At 35.9% G+C, this 19822-nt stretch overlaps 2 protein-coding genes across 2 annotated transcripts; both read right to left on the reverse strand.

The window, feature by feature from the left end:
* Positions 1-1976: 1976 nt before the first annotated feature.
* LOC140158244 (monocarboxylate transporter 13-like) lies at positions 1977-15831 on the reverse strand. Its single transcript, XM_072181359.1, has 4 exons — positions 15052-15831; positions 5401-5550; positions 2695-3593; positions 1977-2295 (listed from the first exon to the last, which is right to left on the reverse strand). The coding sequence occupies exons 3-4, from the start codon at positions 3434-3436 to the stop codon at positions 2129-2131; spliced, it is 909 nt and encodes a 302-aa protein (XP_072037460.1). The 5' UTR covers positions 3437-3593; positions 5401-5550; positions 15052-15831; the 3' UTR covers positions 1977-2128.
* A 3271-nt stretch (positions 15832-19102) lies between these two features.
* On the reverse strand, positions 19103-19672 carry LOC140159470 (uncharacterized). The gene has a single exon (XM_072182956.1). The coding sequence runs from the start codon at positions 19670-19672 to the stop codon at positions 19103-19105; it is 570 nt and encodes a 189-aa protein (XP_072039057.1).
* Between the last annotated feature and the right edge of the window lie 150 nt (positions 19673-19822).

Consider the following 19822-nt stretch of genomic DNA (forward strand, 5'->3'; position numbering starts at 1 on the left):
GTCGTGGAAAACGTTTCCATTTATGTTCTGGTCAACGGTTGTTTCCTGTGACGGCTGCGAGAACACTAACTTTGCGTTTGTCATGTGGAACGTTAAAAGCAAAGTCTCTCGGAGGATTGCCTTTCGGTGCATACATCCGTACGTTTTGAGAAGAGACAGACCCATCCATTTGAAAGTTTGCCTCGTCAACAACAACAGCGGTATCAAGAAAGCGACGTGCTCTGTTAACTAACCAGTTATAAAACTGAAGTCGCCGATTTGGATCTCCTGGTTGCAGTCCATGACGCTTAAGGATCTTGTAAGGGTGCCATTCGATATCATGAGTGATGATTCGTCTGAACGTTGTCCTTGGAATATGGGGACAATTGTTCCGTCGAGTACTCAATCTTGGGTTAGCTTGCAAATCCCAAACATCGGCAATGTGATTGGCTGATCTTCCTGTTCGTGGTCTCCCACTGTTAGATTTGTTCCGATTGAGAACAGTTTCATGTAAGTGAAACTTTTTTTAATAGTATAGATGTGTCGGCGAATAGGAAGTCTGGTATTCGGAAACTGGTTCGGCCATGCATTCAGGACAGAGCGCACCTTTCCGGTTCTTGAAATTTCCTCCTCGATGAAAATTCGTTCCTCCTTTGTAAACTGCCGCATTTTGAACAGCAAGAATCACCTCAAAGTACTTACACGGGTATCTCTAACATGAATGACAAGAACGCACGCAAGGCATTTTAAATTTGAAGTTCCCTCCAAAACTAGTGTATTTGTTATGTAAATGAGCATGTCCAATCAGCCTTTTGTGTCAATTTCACAGGTGAATGATTTTCAAACAGTAAACAACTCATACACGCATGAGTCCGATGATCCCGGCAATGACACTCAAGTAAATGCATATAGAGTCATCAAACTTTTTTTAAACTTGCTTAAGGGCTGGGGTATGAACGTTTGGACGGTATTTATTTTGGGACATTAGAGCACATCAGACATATCGAATTGCATTCTGAATACGAAGAATGTCATACTGATATCAAATAATTTTGATTTTTTGAAATTCGCAATTTAATACACATTTTATGGCAAATCATTAAAAATTGATATTTTTGATATTTAACAGTACTTGAAGTGAACTTTATAAATCTGATGATTTATACTTAAAGTGTATGTAGGTGGGATGAAAAGCCGACGATCAATTGAAAATTTTGACCTTTCGTATTGAAGATATGGATTTTTTCCCAAAACACCAAAAAAATTAGGTCTATTTGGGGAAAAAATCCATATCTTCAACATGAAAGGTCAAAATTTTCAATTGACCGTCGGCTTTTCCTCCATGCTACATACACTTTAAGAATATATCATTAGATTTATATAATTCACTTCGAGGACTGTTATATATCAAAAATTTGAAAAATATCAAATTTTTATAATTTGTCATACAATTTGTATTATATTGTGATTTTCAAAAAATGAAAATTATTTGATATCAGAAAGACATGCTTCGTATTCAGAATGCAATTCGATAGGTCTGAGGTGCTCTCATGTCGCACAAAAAATACTGTCGAAACGCAATAAACGCTCATTTTAGATCCCTTAAGCCTCAAAACTTAATATGCATGATCATTGTCTATAGGCAAAGTGGTTTTTGACTTCTCTGCTTTAAATGGTCGCCATTTTGTAATTAGACCATGGATGTTAATGCCCTTTTCAGCAATGACAGTCCAGACATAGAGGTTTACAAATATGTTCAACTTATTTCAATATGTGTTTTCATTTCTGAGAAATAAGCCATCGAAAAAGTGTGAACTTTTTAATGGCCCACCCTGTACTGTAGTATAGTATTGCTAGCCCGTTTATTTTACTTTTTCTTAGTATAAACGCGGCATCGTACCTGCTACATTGTACATAAAGATAATTTTATTAGACTATAATTTGGAAATGATACAAAGACATAACATTTATAGAATTTATATTGCATGTATATAAAATATAGTTTACATATATGATTTAAAATAGTCATTATTCATGTCCCGATATACAAATACATAGTGGAATAACCAACTGAACCCTAATCAACTGAGCCCTAAACTGGTACTCAAGTGATAAACCTAGGCAAATGCCTCTGCATTTTAAACGTACATCACAATCGTGTTCCATCCTCTGTTTTTGCAGTAGTAATATGTGTCCATGTTTTAACTCTTCTCTCCACCAAAAGGACAGGCAAGAAGAAGCATACAGCAAGTGCGTATGTACTACCCACTAGGTAGAAACTTAAGCTATAGTTCCCTGACAACTGTTGAGTTGCACCTAGAAAATGATAAGATATGAAATATTAAACATTGCAATTACTTTCATGTCAAATTCATAATTAGTACGTTTGCTAAACATGCCTCCTGTTAATAGAATTGTGTTTTTATGGTTACGCTATGTCGACGATACTGTTTTGCGAGACACCAATTTCACAACAATCACTACAAAACGTCCTTTCACGATTACCAATATCCGCCCAGCATTTTCATGGAAAGAAGTCGAGTAGTGCATAGTGAGTTTTTCCGAATTATGTTGAGAATAAAAATAATGCCATAACAATAAGATGTGGTAAAAAAAATGAAGAAACGTGAAGAAACTGATATGTAACCGCAACACACATTAATCGTAGTTTACAAAGTCAATAAACATGATAAACTACACAGCACATGTACGTACCAGCAAGGTATCCACCAACCATTATCCCTAATCCATCCACAAGCAATTCCATCCCTACTGCTGTAGATAGCTGCAAGGTACCAACATTTCGTCGCATAATAGTGTAGAGTAGGGGGAACAGAATACCTGACGTGACCCCGATACCTGTAGCAGAGACTACATATCCTGGATAATTGTTTGCAAGAGGGTTAACAAATGTTATTACAGCTGCAGCAATGAGTGTCACCATATACAATGTCGACGGCAACATGATCTTGGCATCAATAGGAATGCCATGAAAAATTCGTCCAAGTAAACTTCCAACACCCAACAGAGATAATGCTAAAGCTCCTTTTGTCTCTGAGTATCCACTCAACACGATTTGGTTATACATATGAGTTATTGAAGCACCATAAGCCACGTTGACGAAGAAAGTGACGAGGTAAACTAATACCATTATGGGGGAAGTGGTGAACAGTTGGATGTGAGTGAGGTACCACTTCGTTTCGGCATTTCGAAGAGTTATTCCGTTTGCTACATTTTCGCTCTCTAGTACTTCAGCCTGTTTAGTGGCACTTTTCATATTGCCCTCATCTGTGTTAGGACTTACTTGACGATATTGTAGATCAACTTTGTGCTTCTTTGAGTCCATCACGTCAGTGTTTCTGGCTATCTTTTGTTGAACCCTATGCCGTGGTGAAAGCGCTCCCATTACAACTACGTTAAGAATGAGAGCGCCGTGAATTACACCGCGCCACGCCATCCATAGACAACTATAAGTTTTTCAATGAGCGGAGAAAGTAGAATAATGCCAACACCGGCGCCCGAAAGAACTATTCCAATAGCTGTACTGTAGTACGAGGTAAAATAAGTTGCAACACTGATTTGAGCCGATACGTAAACTAGCGATGCACCAAATCCTATAAATCAAACAAAAACGTGTAATACAGGGTGAGTAAAAAAAAAGTGCAATAGAGAAAAGAACCGATTTGAACCTTATAGGTTTAAAAACATTTTATAAATGATATATCCATTAGTGACCTTGTGTGAAAACACCAAGGAATTAGCATTTACCGTTTTATTTTTATGAAACATTTTATAGCGATACCCAATTTTAATGTTTGTCCAAGAAACATCTAAAATTTGAAAGTCAGCCCACTCTGTGTAAGGTAGATTTGGAACAAATGCTATTTTCTCAACCTCATTGGCATTGAAATAAAATAGAGCACCCAAATTGTTATTGTACTTGGTCTTGTTTAAGGAAAAGAAACATTATTTGTTGTTATTTTCATTTTACCTTTACTTTAAAGATGTTGATTCTCTATTAAAAAAATACACATTTGCAGGCGGTTTTTTTTCAAATGTCGAAATGAAATGCACGCAAATTGAAGTGGAGTGAATTATAGTAAGTTGGACATATTGGGATTTAAAAAAATGGAGTTGGAGTCGAGTGAGGTATGAAGGACTTAAAAGTAATGTTAAAAAGTTTGTTTGAACAGAAGAAAGAAATTAAAATAACGCAAAAATCAACCTTGCTTAAGTTAAAGTCAGTTTCAGAGCTGGTGCCTTTTATAATATCGTGCATTGTGTGCTCTCATTCAAAATACATGGTACCTCGTGGACAAATAATGAAATTGGGTATCGTAACAAAAGGACTCATAAAAATTAAACGGTAGATGTGATTGACTTCAGTTTTTCACAACAGGTGACTATTGAGTGTGTCATTTATAGAAACTTTCAATAATTGGAAAGTTCAAAGTGGTTCTTACATGAATATCGATTCCTTGCTCTATTGCACTTTTTGACTCACCATGCTCACCCTGTATTAGCACTCGTTATCAAAAGACAGTGAGACTTCGGGCCGGAACTTCGGGGTTGTAATGGTTTATATGCCAGCATTTTCAGCTATACAAATATAAATTTAATACAGGGCTTTCGGCTTAACCACTAGCAGGCTATGTTAGAACATATGTTAAAATATTGAACGATGTTTTGTTGACATAAAATATATACTGGTGTTTCGTACAAAAGTATTTATTCAAAGTCAGAATGTACAGAATGTCTGCGAGCAGACATTCTCTATTTTCATACTTAGTTCTCACTGGTTCGCAATTTCCATTATATCAATAGTCAAATACTTCATTCACATCTTTACAACATAATGATGTAATCTGGGAATAGTTATAAACATTAACCTTTCTCATTACATCACTTCCTGTGGAGTTTTTCCAACATGATGTCATATTCACTTTACAATCTTGGGGATTTTCCTAATTGTGCAACACAATGAACATTCTAGAAAAGGGAACTCCCAACTATCCAAAATTAGAAATGAGTAAATTTGTTTTGATCAACTTATTAAATGAGAGGGATTCCCTAAAACGTCTCATGAAATAGAGTTTATTTGTAAACAAAGATAAATAATCAAATTAAATAACTCGGTGCACATCACATAATGCACTTGACATCATTCATAACACGTACTTGACGGTGATCCAGGGCTTCCTATCAGAAGCCTTTCAACCCATCATACTCTAAATCCATCGTAAATCATGTGGAAGAGTTACTACGGTTTGAGGGCACGATGACTTTAAGATTTACGACGTGACACATCGCAACTCAGCTGGCAACTGTTTGTGAAATCGATCCCAGTTGCCACTTTTGTTCTTTTCGAGAAAAAAAATGTACGTTTGTCAATATTGTATTGCTCAAACGCAATATACTCACCAGGTAGTAATCCCAAGCTGAAATACAACACGGTAGTCGTTTTGGCTAAATACGTAAGAATAAGTCCTGATGCCTGGATTAAACCACCAGTCATGACGACCCATCGCCATCGATGCTCGGCTTTGTTGATAATCACGCCAGCAACAGGCCCTTAATGATTAAGAAATATAAACAAAAGTAAGCAGAGGTTAATCGGTGCTTTATTGGGTACCCAACTATACAGCCTGTCTCAAAAACTCAAAAAAAATTGTGCAAGTAAAAAGCGCCCTCTTTGGCAATTATAAAATACTGTTGTGACATTATGCTTACATCAACGTCAAGGGCGCAGTCTTAGCTCTCAAATGCAGTTTGTTCTGTTCAATTTGCTTGTTGCAATCTCGAGATATGTTTATTTAGCAACGAAAGGGTAAAATCACAATTGTGCCATTTTATTTATTTATTTATTTATTTATTATGCTTCATCACTGGCTCATATACAATTACAAAGATAAATATATTATATAAATATTGCACATACTAATAATCAAGACAAAGTAAAGAATAAAATGCCAGCGAAAAGAATGGGACAAACAGGTGCAAAATCACCTCTAGGACCATCCCACCTTTCGATTTTTGAAAACAAATTATTGGAAAAAAAAACCCATCACAGCCCCATCCCAAATTAAATAAGCCTGCAATTCGAGCATCTGCAGTAAGAGCTCCAAGAGCATGTTTTCAAAGAACAAAAATTTTGAGTAAAATGAGAATTCAAAAATTCAACCACCCCGGATTTGAAGGAAGAAAAGGAACCGGCTGTCCTTGTAGACAAAGGCAGCTGATTCCAAAGCTGCACAATGCGATTAAAATAAAAAGTCATGTGCGCTTCGGTTTTGCAACGTTGAATTTTGAGTTTAAATGGATCGGAAGATAATCTAGTGGTGGGATGGTCCTTCCCATTCCCTTGGCTGAATTTAACATACTTATTGACATTAATATCATAGTGACCCTCCCTACATCTGTAAAAAAACAAGATATCACTTTTGTCTCTCCTATTTTTACTAGGGAAGAGAGCTGTACATGTAAAATCAATGATATAGTTGATGTTGATGCGTCTAATGCACTCTCCTTTGGAACTCGTGCATTAGACGCATTATTCGCATCAACATCAGCGCGCGTGCATTATTTTGTCTAATTTCTCTCACAACAAGTAATATAAACTTATAAAGTCAATATGCACAAAAGAGTTAGACCTGATCTAAGTGGAATTTAGTACCATGAGAAAGGACATTTTCCTTTACATTTTGAATTATGTTTGAACGTTGCATTAAACTCTTTAGAATTTGCTAGCTACTCTAGGAAGGAAATAAGAGTAAAGGACCATTCCTGGTGGAATTTAATTCCAGTTAGACCAGGTCTAACTTTAGACCCTCTCTAACTCTTTTGTGCATACGGACCTTAGTGTGCAATATTGTCTTTTAGCATGTCTTGAGTGACTAAGAGAACAGTATTTACCAAGATAAAATCATTGACGTGCACATGTATTACTTTTACAGCAGAATGTGAAATATTTATCTATCTTTTCTGTGGAAAAAGAGAATCGTTATTCCTGCATCATGATAAAATAGTAAAAACAGCTATTAAAAAAATTGTATTGTGTAATTGATGCATTCTTTTGATTTCACGAAGGAACCCTTGATAAACTTGATGCTATCGCTGATTTACATGCAAAGCTCTTTCCTAGTAAAAGTGGCATTATTGTGATTTCCCCCTTTCGTCGTTAACTAAGCATATCTCGAGATTAAAACAGGTAAATTGAACAGAACAAACGGTATTTGAGAGCTAAGACTACGCCCTTGACGTTGATGTAAGCATCATGTCACAACGATATTTTCTAATTGCCAAAGAGGGCGCTTTTCACTTGCACAACTTTTTTTGAGACAGGCTGTATATTATGCGTGACGTTCATAACACATCTACCTCACTACACTAAAAATCGATGAATAAATTGATAGGCGTTGGAATAAAATAGCTATTATTAGCACATAATAGTGAAAACTAACATAAGAGGGGTACTTGTTTTTATGGAAATGTTATTATAAGGCCAAAGAAAAAAAAAGGTTCGTCTCAAAGCTCACGAGAATTTAAAAACAAATGCGAAATGCGATTTTTTTTTTTAATTCCCGACTTTTTTTCATGGTATTTTGAGAACAAAGTCCGATTTTCGCCGTTTTTTTTCTGGAAAAAATATAAAAAACCCTTTTTTGGAATTAAAAAAAATGTCCGCATTTGTTTTTGTCAAATCGTGGGATTTTATAAACGCGCGCGCAAGCTTTGAGACGAACCTTTTTTTTGTTTGCCTAATATACTTTAAGGTGGTACTATACCCCTTGAAAAATGTTGTGACTAATTTAGCATTTTTCTCAAAAACTAACTACACACTGGTAACAAAAGTTTTGTATATTATAGGGGCAAATAATCCAATTACTTCACTGAAATTTCACTGAAGATCTCCTCATTCACACCTCGCTCAAACCAACGATGCTCACGGTCTAACATTCTGACTTCCTTGGTGTCAAAGTGGTGTCCACTGGCTTTCAAATGTAAGAAAACCGCTGAGTCGTTTCCACTTGAGCTGGCTTTCCGATGTTTTAGCATGTGATTGTGAAGAGGTAATTGGGCGGTTTCTCCTATGTTAGAATCTTGTCAGGCGCTAGGCTTGGTCTTCAGAACAGCGGACCCCGTAGACCCCTCCACTAATCCTTCCCTTGCGTTGTTTGACCTTGGGATGTACCTAAGGACTGGCGGATTGTGCTTCGTAGGTTTAAAGTGGGTGGGGATCCCGCGGAGTCCCCGTGATACGGGATAGTAATGTTAGTTTTTCTCCCCATGGCAGTGGGTTTACTGTTATCTCTGTTCAAGGCCTTATTTACTCGTATGATCCAGTCCTGTCCTGGCAGAGCTTTGCGAAGATGTTGATGTTTAACGATCTTGTCCGAGTCTTTGGTGATGATCAACTCAGCTCTATGGAACCACGATGATTCTGAATGAGCGGATGATTGGAACCAAAGTAGGTACTTTTTTAGGGATTTGCTGATGTGCACAACTTTAATTCCCTGTACTTATGACTGGTGGGGGGAAAGACAAACGGCAGAGATGTATAAGCCACGAAAAAACTCATAAAAAATTGATGGTAAAAAAAACAAAAAAACTTACATCTCTGGTACAAAGATAATAACCACCATCCCCCTACTCTTAATCAATTACTGTTCACACAATCAAATCCAATGTTGTCACTAGTTTTGCCAAACGTTAAATCAATATTTTTTTCAATGAATATAATTTTCCACAGTCCATGAACGTAGATCATAAGAAAGGTTAATTAGTTGTCATGAAACCCGTACTAAGATATTTACAAAATCAATTTAATGACCTCGAAGGGCATTGCACTTTCATTATGATAACCATTTTGTTCTAAATACATTTTACTTTAATGATCAATACAATCCGTGGTTTTTTTTCGCTAAAGTAAAATTTTACATCTCTGATATACAAAAATAATAACCCCGGCCCCAACAAAATAATGAAGATGAATCATTATTTATAAGAAAACAACACATATATTAATTGTACACAGTAGTTGTAACTTTAATTCTTGGGATTAAGGGATTGGCTGGCATATTGGGTCCATTGCAATAAATGCAGTACGAAGGCATATGATAAACCCGTTTGGGAATAATTGTCATTTATTAAGGTTATACGAGGTCGAAGCAGCCAAAAAAAATCGATTTTTATTATCTGAAATCTGAATCAATTATTGAAAAAGATCACTTTGGTGTTTTGAAAAAGTTCATTCTACAAATCATATACTTTTTTTAGTTGAATACATGCTTAATTTATTGTTGTTAATAAGTTATGTACGTTTTACAAAAGTTAGGTACTTGTCCGTGTATGTCTGTTTTCGATAAACAGACACTGTAAGGGAGCGATCTTCTTCCACGGACACTAAATAGTCAAGAAAAGTTTGTTGTTTGACAATCCTTAATGCGTGAACTTGATATGGATCAATTTTATTGATGTGGTTGAAAAACCTGTCAAGTCCATTGGATTTAATTATAAGCCAAATATCATTCTAAAAAGGACCTTTAACTTCGCGTTTTCTGGTCACGCATGTGTACACTGTAAAAAACCTGAGTGCCCCAGGCATTTTTCAGGGGGTCGAAGACCTACAAAAAAGGAGGACAATGACAAAAAGAAGAGATTTGCCTCCTTATTTATTATATCCCAGGCTGACCCATATATGGTTATGAATTTTGAAGCGTTTGATGACTGCATAAATGTCCTAATTGCAAAATAAATCATGCATACACGGGTCATTGAAACATTACAATGAAAAAATAAGGGAATAATTAGTGTTATTACTTGTCATGAACCCAGTATCCATGGAAACCTTTGAACAAAATAATGATTAATGTAGCCTTATAAAAACCATACCATATGTCATATGGTACATCAGCAATGTACATGTCAAAAGTGCTGCTTCTACACTGCACGTCTTTCACTGATAATAATAGCACTGATGTTTTAGTATTAAAAAGTTTTCCTTTATTCCAAAGATCATCTCGCTTTCCGCATAAAATTCCCCGGCGGGCCGCATGTACCCCGCGGGCTGTAGCTCGCCCACCTCTGATAAACTATACCAAATTTTACATACAAAATAATCACACAATCACAATTTTAACTAGTCAGTACTTAACCATCAGTCTTCTTCTAGGTGATCATAGAGTTCTTGCAATGTTCTGGACGGCTGGTGTATATATCCTTATTCACTTGTTCTGCGAAAATCAGTGAAGTCCATTGTGCACTTGCATTTATATATCCTTGCGTATAAAGATCCTCGCACAGAAATGGTGCTGCTAAGTTGCTCCAAATACTTAACTCCTTGCGCAGTTCTCCAAACACTTAACTTTGCGCCGTTCTCCAAACACTTTACTCCTTGCGCAGAAGGCAATCCAAAATGGTACTTCTTTCACCAATCACTCCCGTTCTCCAGGAAACAGGCTTCCTTCTGCACTGCTCCACTTTATTGACAGATGTGTTGTTTTATATACCAGACTCCAGCAAGTATTTCATACACTTAAAATCTCCTTCGTTGCTGTATTAAAATAGCACATTTTTGGCTATGTAAACTGGTTCAAATGTAACTCTTTTTGAAGCACAACTATCAACACGTAGCGAATTTACAATCTCTCATGGTATTCTGCAAAGAGCAAACTGAAGCTTTCACATTTTTATAATCCTGAAAACCCATGATCTATTAATAGACCATTCTGTCATTCACTTCCTGGGGGAATTTCTAAAATGATGTCATCATATTCATATTCATTTTACAATATTGGGGCCAAGTTTTTCCAATGATGCAATACAGAGAATGTTCTGGAATAGTAGGGATTTTCCCAGATTATTAATAACTCTGATTGAGTTTGTTTACAGTAACCAAAGGGGTTTTCCCCAAACCATGTCATAAAAAACAAACTCTTGGTTTCCCCCTTTCTCTTATCTCTCATGAAATAGATTTTAATTGTAAATAAAGACAAATAATTAAATTAAATTACTCAGGGCACATCACACCCCTAAAAACATTTCTTTTTCATTAGGTCAAAAGATAACACAATTCAATGGTTAAAGTAAGGCGAATGTGGTAAATCTGTTGAAAAGCACGATTTTTGACCAAAATGTAGGTTTTAAAAGTCAAAACCTCAAGTGATCTTTAGAATATTTTATGTCATTAAATGAAAGAGCACTCTCTTTAAGGGTAGACGAGGTATTGTTGGTCGAAGATTTTCATTATCTAGATCAATATATTATTGAAAAATAACACCTTGATGTGTTGCAAAAGTTCATTCGACAAATCACATACTTTGCAAACTTGCTTAATCTATTGTTGTTAATGAGTTATGTACGTTTTACAAAAGTGTTGCTGTTTCAGCCCTCTTTACAACATAACTCAAGAACCACAAGACCTACAAAAGTATATCTGCAATATTTGAATTCTTCTACATGCTCGCTATGAAATGACCAATGCAGTATTTGCCAAAGCTCACTACCATTCGCAAGATTCTGTGAACTACCAAACCGCAACAGTTTAAAATAGTTAATAACCTTAAATTGCGAATCTTGTGCAAAAAGTTACTATATTCGCCTGTTTTGTCATACGGTTGTAAATTGACCTATGACTTTGCTATTAAACCATTGCTGTGACGTCAGTCTATTCAATAAACTGTAGAATATTTTCTACGAATCAACACTTTTCTGCACGAATCTACAGTTAAGTGTGGATTCGTACAGAGAAGTGTGGATTCGTACTAAACATGTAATCTATATTCACTGTTAAAATAAAATTAAACAAGTTGTTTAAAATTTTAAACAACCACAAGTTACCAGGTGAATCGCTCAATAGTTGTTTAAAAATTAAACAACTCAAAATTGTTTAATTATTAAACAGTTTGTTGTTTAAAATGTTGACCAAGATTTAAACAACTGTTGTTTAGTGGTATAATTAAACAACTTAGTTGTGTAAGCCTAGATTAAACAACAGTGTTTAAATTGTAAACGGTTGTTTAAAGAAGGTTGTTTAAAAATATGTTTTTATTCACTGAATGTTGTTTACGTTTTATCAAACATTTTACCTGTATGTGTACACGTTTTACATTGAAATCGTTCGCTATTCTATGTATACATGCTGCTGCTAAAACTGAATGTGATTTTGTGATCTGTGTGGTAAAAAACTGAGCATAATATTGCTGATGTTAACTATAAGCTTACCTGTACAAGCATACTGTATCTTACAACACAGTAAGCTTACAGGCATAGTATCAATTTTTTTAACCACATGTGGATCACAAAATTGCTTCCAGTTTGTGCACAGCAAACATTTACATAAATAGAGAGCGATACAGGCCTAAAACTTGTACACTTGCTGTATAAAGTTCAATAAAATTCCTTCGCTTCTCTCCACACATGCATGCTTGTCAAAACGGCCATCTTGGATTATGCAAATAATATTAAACAACTCGATGTTTAAAATGCCGATTTGGCGGTAAATTAGCATTTTTAAACAACTCTGTTTAAATTGATTATTTTGCCTTTTCATTTGTTGTTGTTTAAAACAATCAAGCTCCAATTTTTTTGATTTTGAACAACTCTGTTTACTTTTCTGAACAACATTCTTTTAAACAGCAAAATTTTAAACAGTGTTCTACAGTTTATTAAATAGAATTACGGCTGTTTCTAAATTAAGTGATAGGAAAAGGAACATTATCATGAACAAATAAAATAAAATGAACAACATTCAAAAATTATGAAACCATTTTACACTCAAAAATACAATGAATACCGGGGTATTTTATTTGTACATGCGCTGATCTTACGTTTTCCAAAATTATATAGCCTATACCGAGCTTTTGTATAGGCCTACAAACATGACAAAATTGTATTGTAAAATAACAACGCAAATTTGGCATTTTTAGTGTAACTTGGCCATTACACTTTCATTTGTGTTATAAATCTATTATTCCACCAAGATTTGCTATGCAGGGACTGGCATTTGAAATTTTCAGGAGAGCATTAAATAGCTTTTCTGGGCCATCAAGGAGAGCTGTTCGGAGCATTTATAATAGAATGTAGGGACAGAATGGTTCACTAAGGAGAGTAAAAACACTCTCAATATCAGATTTAAGGAGAGCATTAGGAGAGTAATAATAGCTCTTGCTCTCCTCAAAAGGCAGACAATGACTATATGTTCATTTTTTTCTAAAAAAATAAAATAAAAATTTATCTTTTGTCGTTTTTTTTCTTTTATGTTGTTTTTTTCTTTTCTTCCTTTTCATTTCAGTCGCTTACATGTTTTTTATTTAGGAAACTTTGCTACATAATACACATTCTGTATCAATGCATTTAGGCCTATGTATTTATTTGTTTATTTATTTGTTTGTTTTGCACATGTTTAGTAATGATAAAAGCCACCGTAGATCTATTTTCTGTTTAATTTTTATTTCTCTTTCGTGTACAAACTGCATTTTGTTTCATCTGGTGGTATTTTGGCACGCTTGAATATTTACTTATATCGATCAGTAGGCCAATCCGATAATTAAATATTATAATGTTAGCATGGTTATAGGGACACGCCATTTGATTTCCAGGGGGCTGGAAGTTGAGGTCGAGGCTTTTTTCCGTGTCGAAGGCGGCGAAGTTTTGTTGTGGTTTCTTTTTTGTTTGTTTTTTGCTGCTGCTGAAATTCAGGGACAGTAGGTATTATTAATAGGACCAACCAAATAAAACGAATTCTTCCTCTGTTTACACATTTAAAATGGACATATGCCTACCTTTGTTTTAGGTCCTTTTCCCTTTTCGAAAGACATCTTCAAAACAAATCCCATGAATCAACAATATATCCTTTGAATGATTCCATCGAAAAATTGCAATTATTCAAATTACTATGAATACGGGATGCATTTCAACGAAGATAACAAATAATTTCCATAATTGCATGGTTGTTCCTAAACCGAACACTCGATTTACGGGAGAATAGTTTCATTGCTTTGTATCCTTTCTTCTGAGTATTTTCGATAATTTCCATATGGCAAATAACTGCAAATCATCATGAAGATAGGACATCCTTCATCTTCAATAAAATCGTGTGTAGTAATATACAGAACACAGCACAGGTCTAGCTATCTTCAGGTGTAACACTGCAATGATTTTGTTATTGGCCATTTGATATGAAACCGTGACTATTATGGCAATTTTCCTTGTTATGCAAAATAGAGACCTATAAACACATCTACTTCAGTACTATACATCAGAAGTGCATGGTATAAACAACTATTGATTGTCTAATTATGTACGAATCTACAGATATAGAAATTACAATGGAGCAATGTAATGTTTGCTTTTTCCATTTATTATTACTAGTAACTTACGAATCCACAGTTATAGAAAATATTAAGTTGTTAGTATAAAGCAATGGTTTAAGTCAGAGAATACACTCAAAACTGTTGATTCTTGAAAATAATCCACTCGGCTAACGCCTCGTAGATTATTATTCAAGAATCAACAGTTCTTCGTGTATTCTCCTTAACCAAATCGATATGTTACGACTTCAAAATGCCCAAGGTAACATCATGGTAAACATTTAATACTGTCATGTATGACTGATCATTCCATATTCCGTAATTATTCGCTATTGAATGAGTGCAGCGATGAATGAAAAAGCAAGAAGCGTTAAGCAGTATTATATGTAACATATTATCGATTTTCGTCATCAAACATTCGTTAGAACTTAAACATTACTGGAAATAGAATGGCAATAGATTAAATAACGTATATGTTTCATACAATATTGTACGTACAATACTCGGAGTCTGTGGAGCGCTTTACTTTCGTACCATTCCATTGAATTTGTTATTTATCAATAGTGCAGTGAAAATACAGTAAGAAAATATCAGATTGTAATCTGTAATTTCTGTAAAATCTGTAATTTCATAATTTCAGATAGAGTATCATGGGCCCATCCATAATATTCTGAATTCAGAATATTTCTAAAATTAAAATGTCCTTTCTTCAATACAATAATGTTGCTAATAATTTAATTGGTATAGGCCTACTGGCACTTACCTGCCAAACACATCATTGCATATCCAAAACTGCATATCCAACCAAGAACAGCAGACCCAACATTGAATTCATCAGAAAGAGCTGGCATATATGCACCAATAATCTGGACTGAAGCCGCGCTCAGTACATAGGAAAGAAATGATGTCCCTACAACAATGCGTCCCTGAGTTCTCTTCCGTCTGTATGCCATAGTTTGGTGGTTGTCACTTTTTATTGTCAGCTCTGTAGCTCGTCACTTTTTATTGTCAGCTCTGTAGTTCGAATAATTCAGTCCATAACAAAATAACGTTCACTTGTGGATCAGCAATCTCAACTGATACTGGATCTGGGACTGGATCCCGTACTGGATCACCCGTCTGGAAGTCATTCATTCATACGTGACTTTATCATGGAGAACGTATGCTGAAGACACTTGCCTGTGAGTCCTTGTGCTTGATAACCGACTTTTCCGAAATAGACTTTTTTTGGAAACCTTATATAACTTCGCCAGACACTAAATCGTTACAGGCTTGGTAATATTGAATCGTGTATACAGGCGCTTACTTGAATATTGAATTATTGATGAATCAGTACAATTCAATTATTGGCAGGCAGTTCAGGGACAACTCAGGGACAACTAATTATCAATGCGTCCCTGGGTTTTCTTTCGTCTGTAGTTTGGTGGCTGTCACGTTTTATTGTCAGCTCTGTAGCTCGAATAATTCAGAATATTATGTTCACTTGCAGCTACTTGCTAATATGATCGTGTTCTGGACCTGAACTTTTTTGCTCAGAGTGAACGGAAACCTGGACAAAATACCATGCTCGCTGGCACCGAGGCCCTGCTCTTCAGCACGCAAATCCGATTGCTATGATGTTGGCAGCCACTTACCTGGTTGGCTATGCATGAATCGGTTCCGAATTCAATTATTGACAGGCAGTTGGGACCGATTCATACTCCATATATTTGACGTCGCATATTCGATACATCAAGTATTCGTTATTCTATCTGTTTTAATTTATTTTTATCTTCTTTGCTATTATTAGTTGGTAAGAACTGGAAATAAATATGGGCGCCATCGATCCAATTTTATATCAAAAGTGCCCCTAAAGCGTCCAATTATGGCAAATTTGGGTGCTTTCTGTGTGTTTTTTATGTGTGAAAAACTAGTATACTGATGGGTGGTAAAAGCAGCAAAAATTAGGTATAGAGAAGGTCTCCCCGTGACAGGGTAGCAGACCCTCTATATTATATTATTTCCAAACGCGGACAACGTAGACAATGCATACATTATGCACGTTTTCAGTGAAGGCAGTGAACATGCCACGAATGACAGTCGAATTAATATTACGATCCCTTCGTCAAGAAATCATTGTACTAAAGCAACAGTGAGGTGTGGAAAATTGACTTCATTTATACGTGCGGTTCATACGTGCATAATTTTCTCCGCGAAAAAGTATTATTCTGAAATATTTGGTTTTTGGGAACAATAGTATCTGGAAAGCACTGAAATACATACATACGGTGCCATTTGAGCCGAACATTGGTAAAGCCAACTCTATCAAACATGATCGGTACGCTTCCCTTGTTTCGGACATTACCGACGCCGGGTATGATTGCTCGTTAATTGCCATCGAAGTCGGCTCTAGAGGCTTGATTGACACCGACAACAAAAATAGGCTGACTCGTTTGTCAAAACAACTTAACACCCAAAACAAATTCAAGGTATTGAAAGACCAAATCACCAAGTCCGTTCTCATGTCATCTTACTCGATCTTCAACTCGAGACATGAGCCAAAGTGGAATGTCCAAGAAGTCATATAACTGTTTTCTCACCGCCATGATGTATTTCCTCATTGTTTATGTGTATATTTGCTGTTTGTAATTGAATATATGAATACAAAACCCACCCAAGTCCATACGTTGGCTAAATTGAGTTAAGCATGGGAAATTGTTGTTATACATAGGAGCTCATAGGCCTGTCATATGTATGAAAGAACAACTCAAATCATCCTCTGTGTCTATTGAGCATGTGAAAAATAGCATGTATGAAAGAACCACCCAATTCCATGATTTGAGTCTTGTAACACATTGATTGAAATCCAGTATGTATACAAGTCTACTTGTAACACATTCATTGGTAGAGAGTGACTTTTGAAAAAAAAAATGGGTTTAATAAAGGAAAGTTTGTGGTTTATATTACATGGCAGAATGCTTATCAACATTGTACATACCTGTGTGCTTTATTTTGTATAATCTTACTAGTTGTAATCTCATTCTAATATTGTTGTCTTTGTATATGATTCAAAAAACCACCCAAGTCCAAAATTTAAAATGAACCCCACGAAGTCCCTGAAATGCTAATCGTCATACCTAATACAGGTTAATCAACTCATTTGCACGTAAAACTTACCATATTGACCAGGTAAATCTAACTGAAGGAATTAAAATGATACACAGGTTTTTCTCTCAAAATCACTTCCCATGGATTTGGGTGGGTTTTGTATTCATGTATTCAATTGTGTTTACCCTTGCCTGAGATCGGTATGAATCTCAGTTGATCTTGGGGTTATATGTTCTTCTTCTTTTGGTTAATAAAGATGATTAAATAAAATCAATTAATGTAATTTTAGCAATTAATCTATGAGCTTAGGTACTAAATTAAAATTATAAACTTAACAATCAGGAACATTGAGCCCAAAAATTTTATAGTATATAATGTGGCAAGCATGTCAGTCCTAAAAAGGTTTCTAGGCTTGAACATCTGATGAGTAATAACATCATCTAAAAGCTTTGGTTTTAGAAACTTCCTGGCAACTTCTCAAGTTTGTGAGATAACTCATTGTCCCGCTCATTGTCAGTTTCATCGCAATGTTCTTGGAGAAAAGACCACCAATCCATTAAAGGCTATCAAAAAAAATCATTAAGAAATTTGTGTTTAGAGAAGTATTTCAGCCATAATCACTTAAAAGTATTATGTTCTTCTGATTTTAGTTTCTCCAGACTCGTACGTCACACAACGCGTGTCCTGTACCACACACCGACATCGCCCGGTTAATAATTAGGATACAGCAGAGACACTGAAATTACAAGAATACCCGGGATCGATACACGTGAATGTGCTGTGCACGATTTGATATTCAGACGATAAATCTTTGGATACCGGGGTAGAAAATGATGAATATCTCCCGTAATTGATTTAGTCTAAAGAAGCCAGATTTTGTTCCTTGCACTTGAATATACGTGTTCAACGGATATGATAGTCGTTAGCTTGCGTCTTGAGAAAGAACCATTGCGTCTTGAACTCAAAAACTGACAAAAATATTCTGATTTTATATGTGCCGAACTATAGCGCAGCGAAGGCTAGCTGCACTCACTCGTGCAAGCAGTCTAAAAGCATATGACCATTGACCTCATCAATGGCGTATACATGCTCACTCACACACAGAGAGGTCAATTACCAGGCTATTGTTAGTAGCCTTAGTCGGATGTCCCTCGGCTCGGTCTCAAAGGTCGGAACAAAATGGCCATGCGTGGCTGTGAATTCAACATGGTGATTTCTGCCATGAAGATATTGGGGCGATGACACTGTGTACCACCTGTGTGTGTGCATGTTCCACGCTACATCAATATCAGTCGGTCAACTGCAACGCAATGCACTGAAGTTGCTCGGGAGTCTTCCAAAGATCAGCTGCGTCTTCAGGCAATACTCCTATCTGATATGGAACTTTGAGAAGTGCCCATTACAAACACTGTCATCAAACGTCAGTCATATTATTGACATTATCTTATCTTGTTTTATTGGATAATAAAAGTGCAACGCGAAAGAATTCTACGGTCCAACAGCGTGTTAATATGATATGATATGATTAATTTTATTGGCACAAAATCGCGGCCCGGAAGCCGAATTACATTGTACACAAAGTATAAGCAAAAGACAACAATGAGAAAAGCAATATATATAAATTAAACAACATAATAAATAAATATAAACAACAAATGAGGTCAGAACTCAAGGCAGCCAAAAAGAAACAGGATCCATAGCAAAGCAATGCAAGGGATGAACCAGGATTAGGATGGTTTGCTGTTTAGCAGCCTAACAAAGTAAGGAACTGGACTCCTAGCAAACATGTCAGTGCGGGCACGGAGTTGGGAGAGATTGGCATTGTTTCTTAATTGTCTACCATGAGCCTGACCTCTGCTGGGAGGAAGCAACTTGGTGGTCCGATCACACTTGGACAATGTACGAGCAAAGTTAAGGCAATGTTGCTCCCTCCTATCAGACAGCTTATCAACATTACACACAACAAGAGCATTGTCATAAGACACATAATTGCACCCAAGGATAATTCTCAGAGCTCTTTTCTGGATGTTCTCAAGCTTGATGGCCTGCTTGGAAGTGAGAGTGGAGTGCCAAATGACATCAGAATATTCAACCATGGGTCTAATATATCCTCTGTAAACGGTCACTAACTCGGATGTAATGAACCCAAACTTCTTTAGAGAACGAAGCATGAATAGCCTTCTATTGGAATTCTTCCACATGTGGTCAACTTGACCATCCCATTTGAGGTCAGTCTGGAGCCAAATACCCAACACTTTGGCAGAAGACACAAAAGAGAGAGGAGTGAATAAAGTCATTGGTTATACTGTAGTTTAGTAGCCCGTTTACAGGCTACATATAATTTTGTTAGACTATAATTTAGAAATATATAATAATAATTTAGAAATAAGACATAGTGTTTTTTTAAGCCGTAGTCATATGTTTCATTCACTTTGGCTACTTTTATG

Source organism: Amphiura filiformis, chromosome 8 (assembly GCF_039555335.1).
Source record: "Amphiura filiformis chromosome 8, Afil_fr2py, whole genome shotgun sequence".
NCBI lineage: Eukaryota > Metazoa > Echinodermata > Ophiuroidea > Amphilepidida > Amphiuridae > Amphiura > Amphiura filiformis.

What these genes read in the sequence shown, in the direction of transcription:
- LOC140158244 (XM_072181359.1), bottom strand. Translation starts at nt 3,436, where the DNA reads ATGGCGTGGCGCGGTGTAATTCACGGCGCTCTCATTCTTAACGTAGTT. An exon ending in GGTTGGTGGATACCTTGCTG is followed by an intron (nt 2,296 to 2,694) that starts GTACGTACATGT and finishes ATCATTTTCTAG; the next exon opens with GTGCAACTCAACAGTTGTCA.
- LOC140159470 (XM_072182956.1), bottom strand. Translation starts at nt 19,672, where the DNA reads ATGACTTTATTCACTCCTCTCTCTTTTGTGTCTTCTGCCAAAGTGTTG.